Here is a 15,263-nt window from a genome sequence, read left to right as displayed (position 1 = left end):
CACAAAACCTGTTAGAATTAAGTTATCAAGTCTAATTTTTAAAATAGCAGTAAAATGAAGTCTAAATCAGTGATTGTACTAGGTATTGTGCCAGGTTCACAGTTAAATAAAGATCTTGTAGGTAACTAACCAAATTTAAAACCCTGCTGGTCCAAATTGAATTACTTTTTGTGACATCCTAATTCATTTACATTCCCAAAGCGTGTTTCGTTTCATCTGTTGTAAGTTGAGCTGCAGATAGTATCCCAGAGGAGCATGCTTCTAGCAGTCCTAACCCACATCCTTGCTCTGGCTGATTAATCTGTAAATCCTTCACAATCTCTCCCATGCTATTACATCAAAGCATCCCCGAGTAAAACATGTGAGCAGAATCCTGAAATGTGTTCCCCTAGCATGAGAAGGATTCTTTGTGTGTTTCATTAGGCAATAATTTTTTTTTTTTATGGGCAAACAGGCAGTTGACTTTCTAAAGAGTGGAAGATGTGTTGGTTGGTTAGCAAAAGAGAGCTGATGGCCTGGAAAAACTGCCTGGAGATGCTATGTAAAAATTGTCCTTGTTTCCTTGTAACCTTTCATCAACTTAATTCATTGCTAATGAGCTGCAAGTTCATTGCAATTCACTGCAGAGCTTTAAAATTGTCACTGAGTCAGATGACAAAGTTGTTCTATGTTATCAAGAAAAATTCTGCAATTGATGGAGGACTAAGCAGTAGTGCAACTTTGAAAAGGTCTTGGGCCCCTTGTCTTTAAAGGGTGCTGGTGGAAGTGCAGTGATGTTGCAAAAAAAAAAAGGAAGGGGGAGACCAGAAAAACAGAAAATCTTTGTTAGCTTACATCCGCCTAGGTTTTATCCTTGTGCCTCTCCCCCTAGGGAAATGGTAATGTGATTGATTTGTTCCAGGCAGAAAGGCAAAGCCTTAAATATCAAATATATCCATTTCTGCATTAGCTTAGTGCTTTCTCTTCCTAAAACAGTCTAAAAAGTTCATGTATATAAACAAATGAAACACCAACAAGAAAAAATACCACAAAAAAAGGGTTCTTGGCTAAAGAAAAGCTAAATCATTTTTTGCATCTGTAGTCATGGCATTTGCCATCTAAAGGTCTGTTACTCTGCCTCAGGTTGTACTTAGCATAGCTATGGCTGTAACCACAACGCTACTGCCAGACCCTGGAAATCATTCAGACTAGGCCAGGGTACGGCAGCTCAGCTTTGAGAGGACCGACCACGGCATCGTCTTGGGTTCCTGTGCCAGGTGTTTTTCAGATGTGGTGCTGTGATTTGCTCCTGTGCTTCCCAGACTTTTGGAGACCGGCACCTCAGGCAGCCAGCTTTGACTGCCGAGAAGATTTGGAAATGTTGAGTGGTGTCTTATACCCTTCTAAATGCTTTCTTAGTAAAGCTTATGGCGATTCCTTTCGACAAGGGAGGGGTCCATCATCAAAGGCAGGATTGTGGAATCCATCCCTGCCTCTGGTGAGCTTCAGAAGTGGAAGAAGGAGATCTGCTAACAAACTGCCCCTCCTTGGACTTTACTGTCATTTTTAGACTTATTGCTCCCACCTACTCTGTGTATAGGCCCCTATCTTAACTAATGCACAGGGTATATAAACTCACCATAGGCAGTTTAATGTTTGTGTTAACAATTTGTTTGTGATGGGAAGATCTGGGCAACTCAGATCCTCCAGACTTCCTATAATGTTAGAGTGTGAACCTGTTCTCAATTAATCATTTCTACCAGAAGATGGGTTGCAATTGTATTACTAATGATTGCTATATCTATTTTTTTTCTTTTATGTGCTGTAGATTAGATCAGGTCAAGGGCTCAAGAGACATTTGAAGTGGATCACTGTGACACTAGGGGTAGGTCAGCCAACCTCTTCCCTCCTTCATTGCATAATATGAATGCAACATATCTTTTGGGTGTGCTGGAGAAAGACTGAACGTGTCAGGAATCATTACTGGAGTTATTTGGTACAGCAGTCAGCGTGCTTCAAGAGGGCTGCCTGCTCTTGCATCTGCCTGAGCTGCTGCTTCTGGTTCTTCTGGCACAGGATGTCTGTGCATGGAGATAGTGAACACTTCACTGACGTGGGTGAACGAAGGCAGGGGAGCTTGCCAAGTACGTAAATGTGAAATGTGGGTCTTGTGCTGCCTTCCAATAATGCTGGTCTTAAAGCAACCTTCTAAATTAAACTGTGTTGGCCAGATGTGTCACTATGAGATGTTTTTTATTGCTCTGATAATCATTGAATGGTTTGGGTTGGAAGGGACCTTAAAGATCATCTATTTCTAGCCCCCCTGTCATGGGCAAAGACACCTTCCACCAGACCAGGTTGCTCAAAGCCCCATCCAGCTTGGCCTTGAATGCTTCCAGGGATGAGGCATCCACAGCTGCTCTGGGCAACCTGTGCCAGTGTCTCACCACCCTCACAGTAAAGAATTTCTTCCTTATATCTAATCTAAATCTACCCTCTTTCAGTTTAAAACCATTACCCCTCATTTTATCACTACACTCTCTGATAGAGAGTCCCTCCCCATCTTTCCTGTAGCCCCCTTTAAGCACTGGAAGGCCGCTGTAACGTCTCCCTGGAGCTGTCTCTTCTCCAGGCTGAACAACCCCAACTCTCTCAGCCTGTCCTCACAAGGGAGCTGCTCCAGTCCTCTGGTCACCTTTGTGGCCCTCTGGATGGCATCCCTTCCCTCCAGTGTGTCAACTGCACCACACAGCTTGTGGTGTCATTGGCAAACTTGCTGAGGGTGCACTTCTCCTTACGAAGTAGGAGGCTGCTCGGATTACCAGAATAAGCATTATTTCTGTACATCTGATAACCCAGCACTATGACGGTATGTAGGGAATATAAGAATATAAAAGACCATAAATCTGGGAGCCATTCAGGTCTTCACATTCAGCTGTTTCTGGGGTAGCAGAGCAGCGCGTGTTCCCTGAGGGAGTGAGTGGGCACAGTGCCCTTGGATGAGGCTGTTTGTGGTAGAGAGGATGGGAGATGCTTTGTGAGGCTCTGGCCTCTGCCAATTGCAGTGTATGCTCTTGGGGAAGTATTGATCCCAGGAAAAGTCAGTTTCCCAGCCTGCAGGTGTAGGCTGCATCTGCCAAGTCAATGAAAAGTTCATTAGGATGCCTGCTGGGTACTCTCTGTTGTGAAAACAGGTGGGGAGGCTTCTTGGCAAGCTTCTCTAAATTTTGGGCACTACTGTACCACCATACCTTAACGATGAGCAAATGATACATCTACACAACCAAATGTTACCAGTATTATGAGGATCCCCGTAATACTTGCTTACTGGGAGCAGGAAGAAGTGAGGATTCCTTTGGAGATGTAATCTCTTAAACGTCACCCTCTAAACCAGGATTAGTTTTTGTATGTGTACCTGTGATAAGCTGTATCACTGTTTTTTGGTTCGTAGCTTTTCAAACCCTGTTGGTCATACAAACTAAATGTTTTGAATGGAGTAAACTGGTTTCTGAAAACATTTACATTTTTAATAGAGATCTATACCAGGAGAGAGCAACCTCAGGCTGGGAATGTGCGAATTACAATATGCTGTGCTGAGCAAGGGACCTCAACAGAGAGAGAAGAAAATGATCTAATCTCTGCTACCACCTATCAGCCCAGTGCCTGATAACAGGAAGATGCTGTGGCCAGTCCCAGTGGCAGGGATGGAGGGAAAGAGGATGCAGTTTGCTTTTCCCAGAGCAATTATGCTGGTTGGCTTCAGGATTTGTCCCTGGTGAGAAGAGCAGGAAAGAACCAAGCTCTCTCTTGCAAGCCCCAGGCCTACAAGCTTGCAGGCATGTTGAAGCAGTTCTGCTGGAAAGTAAGAATCTTCCTTTACCCTAACAATGGATCTTGTACTGTTTTTGAAATGTGTCTCCATTATTGCAAATAGGTATTTAAGCATAAGCAAGTACAGTGTTTTAGGTAAATACATCTTTTTGTACTCAAATGTCTTTGGCATTAAAACTGGCTGTGGGTGAACTAAAAGACAAGAAGGTATTAATCCCTGTGGATGTAATAGTATTTAAAATTACGGCACTGAAGTCTCTTGTGTTATCACAGACACCCAAAAGTATACCTAGTATTGGATACCCAAGCTATCCAGTATTAGGCTTCTCTGAACCGTATGAATTGGCTTGGGCTTTAGTGATGCATAGCCAGGGAAAGGAGGGCGTTGATTCCTGGGTATTCAGTGGGATGGTGGGAAAAGCACATGATCCCAAGGGAATTTGTAGCAAATGTGCCCGGAACTAAATCCAGAGTATGCACCAGTGAACACTCTGATTGCCACCACCTGTGCCAACATTCATCTCTTGTGCGTGAAATGCCTCTTGCTAGCTTTCACTTTTTCGGTTTGGTCTTTCTGTCCTGCTCACATAGGGGACTTATGGTTTCTATGAAAAGAGCTTTATCCAGGCAAGTCACAGTGTCTAGGATACATCTTTTTAGCAATGAAGTTTATTATTCAGATCTCTTCTAAGTCTAATGTTAAGATGTGGGATTGCAGAATATGCTTTCCCAGATAGTATATGTGGAGACAAGGCAGGTTGGGTTGCAGGTAACCTAAGAAATACCACAGATGAAATAAATGAAAACAAGCAGGAAAATGAAGCTGTTTTAATTGCATAGTTATATATGGAGGCTAGAATTAAAATGGCAAAGGCTATTATGGTGTGGGTTTTACTGTAGAAAAAGGACATAAAGATGGAGAAATTGTGTGTTCTTTACAGTGTTATTGTGTCTGCTTTGCCAAGCATCCTTGTTTTCATAAGGATAGATGATTAATCTTGTTGTTTGCTCCTTTGCTAGTTTTGAGCGTGTTTAATTAAGCTAGTGCCCATTGGTGCCTTACCACGATAATATGTGTTAGGTTATGAGGTAATGGCTGTTCTGAAAAATATAGCTGTGGCAGTGTTTGGGCATACTCAAAATAAATCACTGCGCACAAGCCTTCTGAAAGCTATCACGTTGCTGCAGAGTCAGTAAAGTGAAGACAGTGAATCTGTAAATCATTGGTTGCAGATAATAGAGGATGTAGAATTTAGGCGCTTCAGGATCTGAGAGAGCTCTGCTGTCTTTAAATTAATCTTGCTGAATTGCAGCTGTAGGTCCTCATTATGGCTTGGGTAGAGCCAACAGTAGGAGGATTGGGTACGGAGGCAGCTGCCTGCAGAGGGAAGATGGTAGGTTTCAAACAAGATCTATCTTCCGTGAATTGGGAATCCAGGTGGGGAGGGTGAAAATGAAAGGGCCCCCAGAATCAACAACATGTGGTGATTGCTTTTCCATTCTCCCTAGACTCAACCCTGTTTTTTTCTTCCACTAGAGATTTCGCATCAATGCCTAATTTTGAATGTATTTCTTCCCAGAATCGTGTCTTCTAGCAAGACTAATAATTAATATATCAAGTTAAATTGTGAAGATGCTAAAAAAATACCCCAAAACCCAGTTCTATCATACCTTCTGTTTTTCTGCACACACGGCGTATACACGTTCACAATATACAAATGCTTTGTCAGTGAACAGCTTGCTCCTCAGCAATTCCAGTCTAAGTCCCCTGTCTCTTTGCAGTGCTGGTACTCCTGATCTTATATTTGATAGAACCAGACCCAGATGAACCCTCCGGGACATTGGGACAGAGCCATGATAGAATTTTTTTGGCCATTTGAAGGATCATGTATGCACAGCTACATAATAATTTGTGAACAGAGCATTATGTTGCATTGCCACACTATCAAAGGTTAGCAGGATATTTCACTGTTGTTATGTTGATTTCCTTCTTTCTTTCTTTCTTTTTGTACTCTGTATTTGACATGAGTGTGATTGGTACATGAAAAACGAAATCCTACCTTTGGGATGGCAGTGTAGGTATTTTTTGTGTTGTCATATGCAGACAGCTCAGCAGGCAGGAGTTTGAGTGCTGTGTATTTCGAAGCTTCTGCCTTCGGTATTGTGAGAGAATGAGGCTTGAAGAAGGAGTTTTATGGCAATATAGGTAGGATACTCAGTGCTAGGGGGACGTCTGGTTTGGGAGGAGTCTGTCTTGGAGGCAGATTCATCCTCCCCTTATCCTCTTGTTTTCTGACCATCTTCCTGCTTACCCCTGAAAGGTTGTTGGAGACCGAGGAGGCGTTTGGCATGGCATCATTCTCCTAATTATTGCTAGCCTAAGGTTTGAAGGTCTGTCTCCTTGCAATATGTATCCCAGGAGGAGCAGATTATTGGGGATCCTGCTAGATTAGGATTTCCCTGTCAGAGACTTTGCTTTAGAGCCCACTGCAGAAAGCTGTGGTCTTCAAGCGTGTTTGTTTGCATCCTGCCTGCATGTAGGTGACAGCTAAATAGAGGTCTCTTGGTATATTCTCCCTGTGTTTGGGTTGGGCTGCTGAATTAACAAAATAACCCATTTTCAGCACTCACCAGTTACTTTTAACTCCTGTTGCAGGCAGCCTTGCCAATACACCGTGCAGCTTGAAAGTCCTCAGTGGAGTTTGATGTTCTTTGCAGAGAATGGCTCTGCTGTGTAATTATGATAACAGACAATTAAGTACTGCTTTATATTGGTTTGGGTAGCTCCTGGAAACTCTGTTTCCCTTAATAATTGTCAATAGTCTCAGGGTTCGTTTTTCCTGTGTTTGCCTTCCTGTGATACTGGCGAAAGATAGGAAGAAAATGAGCTGGGACATAGGAATCCCTGTAGAAACTTCAGAGGGAGGGCGAGAGGTGACTCATTAGTGGGTCTTTCATCTGGGTTTATGCTGGGTCGTGGAGTCAGGGGTCAGGAAGTGAATGGGGATTTGTACACAGCTGATGTCTTGTATAATATTTCAGAAGAGAGTATTAATTGGCCGCAGCTTAGCATGGGAGTTTGGGCAGAGGCGTTCAGCGGGCAGGCTGAGGAGGAGTCTGAGAGAAGAGGCTTTTAGGTTTCCCCAGGGGGGATGAAGGGTCTGGGGCTGCTGGGGACAGGGCATTGCTGGTGTCTGGCAGCTCACTGCTGACTGCATGCTCCCCTGGCCCAGGAGAGAGCCAGCAGCTGCATTACTGCTTATACCCAAATCATAACTCCAAAGGAGTTACGGAGGAGAATGGTAAATGTACTTTATTCAGAACTCAAGAGTTGCTTGGAAGATACGTTTGTGGCCAGCATGTGCTGGAGGAACTAAAATACTGAACAGCTAGGGTTTGTTGTAGACTGTGGACCAGAACTGGTTTTATATATATATTTACTTGTAATGTACATTATATATATCTACTTGTAATGGTTGTGGGGTTTGGTTTTGTTTTGTTTGTTTGTTTGCTTGGGTTTTTTGTTTGTTTGTTTGTTTTTTCCCATTTTAGCACCTAGAAGCTTGACGTTAGATCTCGCTGAACATTCTCCTTGTTTTCCTTTTACTGTTCAAGCCATTTTGGTGCTGGAGGGAACAGTATGAAGCACAATGTAAAAACAGCCCTAGGGTTGCTGTTCCTGCAGAAGTAGGATCAAGGTGATGCTCTGCCTGGTTTGGCCTATGGGAGCTACACATCCAGAGCATGTTTTAGTAACTCCCCGGGGAGTGTTTGCAAAGGATTAGGTTGGCTTTTCGGCAAGAGCTCCTCTTTGAGTCCAGAGTTGGCACCTTTCAGAAGGGTGGATGGATGGCAGAGGGAAACCCTCCACCTACACCTCTAGGCAGGCCCTGAGATATCCTTACAGGTATCCTGATGTCATTCCCCATCGCTGCAAGTTTTACAATGACTTTCTTTCCACTCCCCTGGTGTACATATCGAGGATAGTCCTCCTGCCTGTAGGATACATCTTTCATGATGAAGGCACAGTGAAAATAAGGAATTCAACATTTCCCAAGTGCCAAGCAGTCTTGTACTTTTCTGATGCTCCCAAGCCACAGTATTTGAAACACAGTTGTGACCAGAAGGTAACAGCCCTGGTGTTTCTGCTCCATGGCTCCTCATGCACGTTCTTCTTCCCTGCCCACCTGAAGGGAGGAGGTGACCCAGTGGGCATGTGGGCTACCAGCAGCCTTCAGCTGCTGAAACATCTTTGCCCTCACAAGCTCTCCCATCAGTGTTAACGCTGTCGGCAGATGTTCAGATGATAAGCACTCGTGCGTCCCATCGTCACTGCGTCTCAGAAGGGATTTGGTTGTCCCAGACAAGACAGAGAACCTTGTCCTGAGTGTTGCTTTTGTTTTGGGAGCCAGCAGCACCCATGCTACTGGCGCTTCAGCCATTGTAGGTTTGTAATCTTAACAGAAGCAGGAGGGATCTACACCCACAACTTCCACAAAAACTAGGCATATTTAAAATGCAGCTTTTTCTTCCTGGTTTCGTAGCTGTGCTAGAAAGTCATTACACATGGATTTATTTTTCTTTATCTCTTGGATTATCATTGGCTTCCTTCCTTCCTTCCTGGATGAATTTATCCAGTGTTCCGATTGCAGCTCTATTTTTTTATCACCTCCTGCCTATGGGGTTTAAGATTTTGTATATTCGTATGCTTAACATAATTGAGCTGAGTATTTTGCAGCAATTGACAGTGAAGGTTATTTTCTACCGATTGATGGGTTGGTTACAGTGAATCTGTTTGCAGTTTACTCACTTTGTCTATTTGCTGTTTTGGTTACAGACCTACTTTATTTTATTTGTCCATGTATTTTATTTGAGTTTTGCAACTGAGCCACATATTAATCTCACTTTGGAGAGGGGAAATAGAGACAACGTTTTAGGTTTTGAGAAACTTCCACAGAGATTCAGACAGCTGGTCAAAGATAAATCCAGTATGCAAACAGGGTCATGCATAACTTAGAAAACAGCTGTTTAAAATACCAGGGCATCAGATGTCTCTTTAGTCTCTTTAGTCTCTTTCTTTGGACTGGGCTTGGAATTTGGTTGTAGGGTATTGGTTATTTCTGGGCTCATGTAACAATTGCACAGGTAACAGGGAGGAAACATGAAAAAAATGATTTTAGATAGTTGTTTGAGGGAAAGTGGTATTACATGATTTTAAAAGAAAAAGAATCTGTAAGTTGCATGAGACTGTGACCAACAATGTCACACAGGGGCTGCTCGTTAGAGGTAGGAGGTCATCATCTTTGCAGATCTAAACTGCTTTCTTCTCTGTGCATGGGGGTGCAGGGAGACAGGGGTGCGTTTGGTATATCTAGGATGTGGTAGTTAAAGGAATTTTTTTAACACCTTCCATGAACTAGGAAAATATAATTTTGTTATTAAGGGCAAATGTATATTAGTGTGTGTTAGCTGGCTGACATGCACTCTGCACAAGTTTTAAAGCATTTTATATTGAAGATGCATTGCTTAAAGACCTATCCCAAGGCCTGAATCCTGTATGAGTCACATAGTGATATTTTGTTTTGTACTCTTCCTTAACACTAGAAGGATTTTCCCCTAATTATTATTGAAATAGGATGCTTTTTACTATAAAATAGGTATCAACATAACTTTACATCAGAACGATGATAATGTGTAACATAAACCAGTTTGGGTTATTTCAGTGCGAGTGTCTACATACACCATCTGCTATTGTGTGTTAATCAGTTTTTGAAAAATAACCCTTTTATAAGTTGTATAGACAAGCCCTGACTGCTTGCCTGAAGAAAGATGATAAATTAATATAAATATTAAACACCAGTTTGAGGCAATTAATTTTTAATGAAGACAATGAAAAACTGGTTTTGCTTGTATTCCCTGGAACACCCTTTCAAAAGGTTTGCGCTTCCAAAATTGTTCTTTTCCTATGTGTGTGGCGCAGGATGTGACTTGGTTCACAGCAGGTAGGCTCATTAGTTGGCATTTCTGTTATAATATCCAGCTGTGGAAAGCTTATAAAATGCTGGTATTTAGGTCATCTTAATTAGGCCTCAAAATAAAAATTTAAGATAAAGTGGAATAATTGCACATACTTCATTGCAGCTGAGCTTCTTCAGTGAAAAGAAAATGCAATTCCTGGGCAGTATGAACTGATTTCAGCAGAGGTGCTGCAAATCCACCCCACTGGTGCTCCTGTGATTGTTCAGGGAGCTGAACCAATTAAAATTAATTATTTTGGGGAGAAGCAGCTTTCAACTGGTTGGGTGTTGGACTGGATATCCTTGCTTTCACTGCTACTGATGTCAGCACAGGGAGGGGATTGGGCTGGATCAACCCCCATTTATATCACTGCAGGCTTCTGTGTGACCCATGCTCCTTCATTGCTGGTGATTTGGGGGGGGTTGTCTACTTGCTTGCTTCCTTCCTGGATGAATTTGTGCAGAGTTGTGCTTACGTTGACACTAGTTGAGAGGGAGCTCAGGTATTAGCGCTCCTCTCCCAAGCTTGGGTGAGCAAAGATCTTCTTCCCTCTTCTTTGTGCAGACTCACTTGCCACGTTAGGTCCCCAGAATACCAAAAAAATCACTACTAGTGATAATCAGTGTCAGCTTTTTTGCGTCAAGAGGTTTGGCAGCGATTCCCATCCAGCCTGTGTTGCATTCAAGGTTGCCAAGGAAAAATCAGGAGGCAGCATCCCTGGTGCTGGGTTTAAGAAGTTGCGACCAGCAAGGGAAGCCAGAGGCATCTGGACAGTCAGCAGGCAGCTGGATGACCAGCGTGTAAAGCTGCCCTGGAGCTGATGAAATGCGGTTGAGTGTATTTCTGCCAACCAATGCATCTGCCTTAATAACAGATGCAAATGTAGGATCTGCAAACCCATCTCCACCAAGCCATTGGCAGTGGAGTTGAGGATGTTGTATAAAGTTAAACGAAGAAGAGACTTGGAGGAGGGCTGCAGTGGCAGCTGGGACATGTGTCTGGTGTTGTACAAGTGCCTTACGGCATCTACCAGGCAACTGGGGGAAATACTGTGTGCCTAGTTCGATAAATTCATTACGAAGACGGTGGCAAGGTTGTACTGTTGTTTATCTCTTTGTCTAACAACACGTAAAGTATGCTTTCAGTGTTGTAACACCGCAAGGTGGGAAGGTACCAGAATTTAAGTGTGTTATTAAGCTCATGAAGTATAAAGAGGTATTAAAAAGCAACAACTATCATCTGCTACATCAGTGGTGCTGGTAGCTGAAGCTTCCCGCTTTTGTTTATTGACCAGTGTAACTGAAAATGGAGGGAGAGCTCCTCTTGATCTGAATTTCTCCCTAGAAGAGCATCTCTGTGTTCTTTGACTGTGGATGGAGTCAAGGGAGCACCTGTGGGCACAGGAGACAGATACGCGGTCTAATCTCCCTCATGTATGCCAGCAGATTCAGCACACCCTGAAATGTAGGCTTTATTTTTATTTAGCATTTTGAAGGTGTAGCCTATCTTGCACCAGATCTTCTAAATTTCTAGTTCAGACAATGCCTGAGGGGATTTTGGTTTGCATATATTCCTAAAAGGATTATGCTTCACACTTAGTTGCTCTATAAATTGTTTGAGGGTTTTTAAATTACTTTCTAAGTACATGAAAAGCCGCATACACGTTCAAACTGTCCTGAAATGTGTTGTCTGGAGGTTAGTGATAGAAATCTGGTGGTTGAACTAGTAGTAAACTGAATCACTGAACCTCAGGGTTATTTGGAACTGAAAAACATTTTGGTAATCAGATTTTCAGCATGGCTGCAGGAGCAGTTGTAGCAGCACAACTGGAGGGGCTAGCAAATTGCAAGGAGGATTAGAAATTACTTGCACTGGCATCAGAGAAAACAATTTATTGTGAAAATACAGCCCAGGAATAAGTTAATGAGCACTCTTCCAAGCACAGGGATGCTCTTAAACACATTGAGATTCTGGAAACTTCACTTGCAGATCAAGGGAGTAAGGCAGGTTGGGAAGGATATTAAGGTAATCGGGGAAAAAAATAGTGATGGTCTATGAGGACTTTTATTATGTAAGTTCTCACTCATAAAATGACTGGCGAGACATAGTACACCTCAGCAGTGGCCCCTAGGAGCGATGGGTGCTGACACTCCCCATGCTAGCCCGGTGCTGCGGCACGGAGCCTTCGCTCCGCTGGCTGTCGCAGCTGCTTAACACCCACCAACGGGGTCTTTTTGATGATTGCCAGCTTAATTTTTCATTATGTGCCTGCGGTGGGCTGTATCTTATACATTTGTTTTGCTTTGGTTTGGGTGTTTTTTTTGTATTTACATGTGTTTTGGAGGGCTGGATGCAGCTTCTCATTTTGTGCTGCCGCTGGGGTGTTTGGAGGTTGTGCAGCAGCGACTGCTCCTGAAACTGAGCCTGTACTGGGGCTTCTTCCCTGCCCACTAGAAGAGTCAGAAAACTTGAAATGCTAAGATTTCCTTACTTCACTTCACCGAAAGTGGAGGAGAGCTCTGACTCTCCTGTAGAAAATGGGTTTAAAATAGGACTAAACTCATTTGTGCTGCTCAGAGGGGTGGTCAGAGCTCCCTTTTAAACTGCTGGTTTGTGCCCAGTGCTGTCGGCTCCATCATCTTTCAACTCTCTTCAGTCACTCGTCACAGGAGTGATGAGATGGACGTCACTGAAGAAACAAGTGGCATTTATTTGGTAAAAAGGTCAAGGAGCAAACAGAAGTGTCCCCTGTGGCAGTGTGAACAACAGGCAGTCTCTATATTGTTTTATACAGTCTGTATATTATATATATGGATATATATACTCTGTATATTATTATACCGTCTCTGTATTATTTTATCAAAGAACTGTTCTTGTAGCATTGCAGACTATTCCACAGCAAATCTGGGACTGGTGTTAGGTGGGTGTTAAACCCCTGAAGGAAGGAAAACCTGAAAGCATAAACTGAGGAGGAGCTGTTGGGAAGTTTCAACTTCTGTTTTGCTTGTATGAAGCTTGTATGGAGTAAGTTTGCTTCTGGTTGGGATCAAATTGATTTAGTAAGTTAAGCAGAACAGAGCAAAATTGATTAATATCCAAGGGTATGGCTCAGCTAGTGAACAGCAGTTCGTGAGCTTTACTAAATAACTCCGAGGACTTTCTCAGCCATATAAACCACGGTGATCTTTTGTGTTCTGTTTTCTCTGCAGACGTCGGCTGATCTCCCAGCGATCTTCTCTGGAGACTCTGGAGGATATCGAGGAAAATGCCCCACTGCGGAGGTAATTTTATTTCCTCTCTCTGCTTACTTGTCTGTAAGGCACATGCTTGGACAGACTTGCTGTCCCCATGCATGTTGGAAAGTAGCTGGGTGTTCATGTTAAGCTGTTCTTCATAGTGGGTAAAGTGAAGCCTCTTGCACCCTGCAGGGTGATAGGTGACATGAATTACACATTCCCTGCCTTTAGGTTATTAACTAAAAAGTCAATATTCAAATAAAATGTCAGGAAATAAAAGTCAGATTTGATTAATAAAGTTCAGTTGTCACTAACAGGAGTGACTAGCCACTGACAAAGTACCTTTAAAAAGTAAGTACAGCTGGTTTAATAAAGTAAGCTTTTGAAGGCTAGTATTTTTAGTATTCTTACATTTTACGGATTTTTATCATTTGTTCTCTCAGCACACACGATCTTATTTTGGTAACCAGTGTTACTCATGTTCTGTGTTGGCTGGTAGGTTTGTGACTGCTACCTCACTAATAAATCTGCCCCCATCCTTGTTATATCAGCATCTTCAGGGCGGTTTTATTTCTGCACCCAGGAGGCCACAGCTTCTCTGGGGACCATAGTAATTAGTCACTAGGCAATCCTCTGGGGTGATGGAAAATGGATCAACTGCTTAATAGTTCAGAAATGGGCTGATCAGTAATCTGACTGGTGCGTGGTATGCTTCCAGGTCAGCTGTTCGACAAGGCAGCAGCTTAATTTTGAACATCTCTTTATCTCAGGACCTGTAATTCAGCTGGTTTATATTGATGTTTAGCCTATAGCCTTGTCTATCCACATGCAGATTGGCTGTCTCTCCTCACCTCGAAGCAAAGACTTAATAGCGGAGGCTGTACCAACTGGCCTGTTACCAAGGCTTGATTATTTTTACCAAGCTTACTGTTGAATGCTTACCAGTATGTTGTGAAGCATTCTCATAAATGATTAAAACACATATAACATATAATTGGCAAAAGATATTAACAAAGTATGGTTTGCAAGGCGGTATTTTTACTTGCTAATTTGCAGTTATTGGTAGAACCTCTGTCTTGGTGGCATTTTCCTGTGAAGAAGCTAACAAGGCTAGTTGCAACCAGAGGGTGAGAGAATCTAGAGCGTTCCACTAACAGGAGTAGGCAGAAATGGTAAAGTGATGGGAACCCCCTTTCCGGGGCTTGCCCATGCAGGGTAGTGGCATTTGGGTGCAGCTCCAGGGACTGGCAGTCCCTGGTGGCTTGGGACCGGTGGTCTGTGGTTTCAGTCCAACAAAAGGGCCTCCCCGGGTTGGGAAGTTGCTGATCTCTGCCAGTGCATGGGAGAAGCGGGTTAGGGAGGCTCAACGCAGAGGGACTGCGCTGGCGGCGGGGCTCCCGCGGAGGCTGCGGCCGGCAGCCCTGGCTGTGCCGCGGGAGCCAGCCCCAGTGCCCGCGCCGGTGCCGCGCCTGGTGCGCCACAGCGCTGAGGTCAGGCAGAGGAAGCTCTCACATGCGCTGTGGCTCCAGCTGATGAAAAAGAGCAGGGCTGGAATGGGGGCCGGGGGGGGGGATATTGCTGTTTGTCTCCTCTCTCTTCCCTCTGGCCATTTCTTTCTCTAACTGCAATTTAAAAAGTGCGTTCAGATGTAAAATAGATTTAAGGATTAATGTTTTGAAGAAAGATTTCTTTTTTTTCCCCCGAGGTAATTTGTTTTATTTTCAGTTGTTATGTATGCTGTCAGGAATGTGAAAAGTACTGTTTAGAGTTAAAAGCAAATAGGAATTATCCTTACAAATGAGAGATTTTAAATCTTTCTAAAATTAAAACAAGACAGAGCCTTCCTCAATAGCTCCTTTATCAATAGCTGAGGAGGATATCAAAGCGTGGGTGTTGGCGTGAGGGAGAAAATCGCATACCCAGTTTTTGTTTTAGTTTGATTTTTTTCCTCTGAAAGCTTGGGCTAAGAAGTCACGGCAGATTACAGGAAGTTTTATTTAGCTGAGATTTTTTTTTTATGATGTGTGTTTTTGCATGAAAGGGGAGGGGTGGTGGTGCCTTTTCTTACTATTATTTTAAATAGTTTTTTTGTATTTGAGCTGTCGCATTTCCAGACTTACTGTCTTTATTGTTCTTGCTGATTCCTAACACAGGGCGACTTGAATCATTTGTCTCGTCTTTCCTTCCTGCCTTTGTGTA

General features: G+C 43.2%; 1 protein-coding gene across 1 annotated transcript in view; it reads left to right on the top strand.

Annotated features, from left to right (window-relative positions):
* CABLES1 (Cdk5 and Abl enzyme substrate 1) overlaps window positions 1–15,263 on the top strand; it is a 75,794-nt gene that overhangs the window by 23,541 nt on the left and 36,990 nt on the right. Inside the window, exon 2 of the mRNA XM_033001134.2 lies at window positions 13,038–13,109. Within this exon, the coding sequence (XP_032857025.2) occupies window positions 13,038–13,109 (72 nt within the window). The remainder of the gene's footprint in view (window positions 1–13,037; window positions 13,110–15,263) is intronic.

This window comes from Tyto alba, unplaced genomic scaffold (assembly GCF_018691265.1).
Source record: "Tyto alba isolate M040663 unplaced genomic scaffold, T.alba_DEE_v4.0 Super-Scaffold_27, whole genome shotgun sequence".
In the NCBI taxonomy this organism is placed as follows: domain Eukaryota; kingdom Metazoa; phylum Chordata; class Aves; order Strigiformes; family Tytonidae; genus Tyto; species Tyto alba.
Note: the sequence above shows the minus strand (reverse complement) of the source record. Positions and strands in the feature narration are given on the sequence as shown.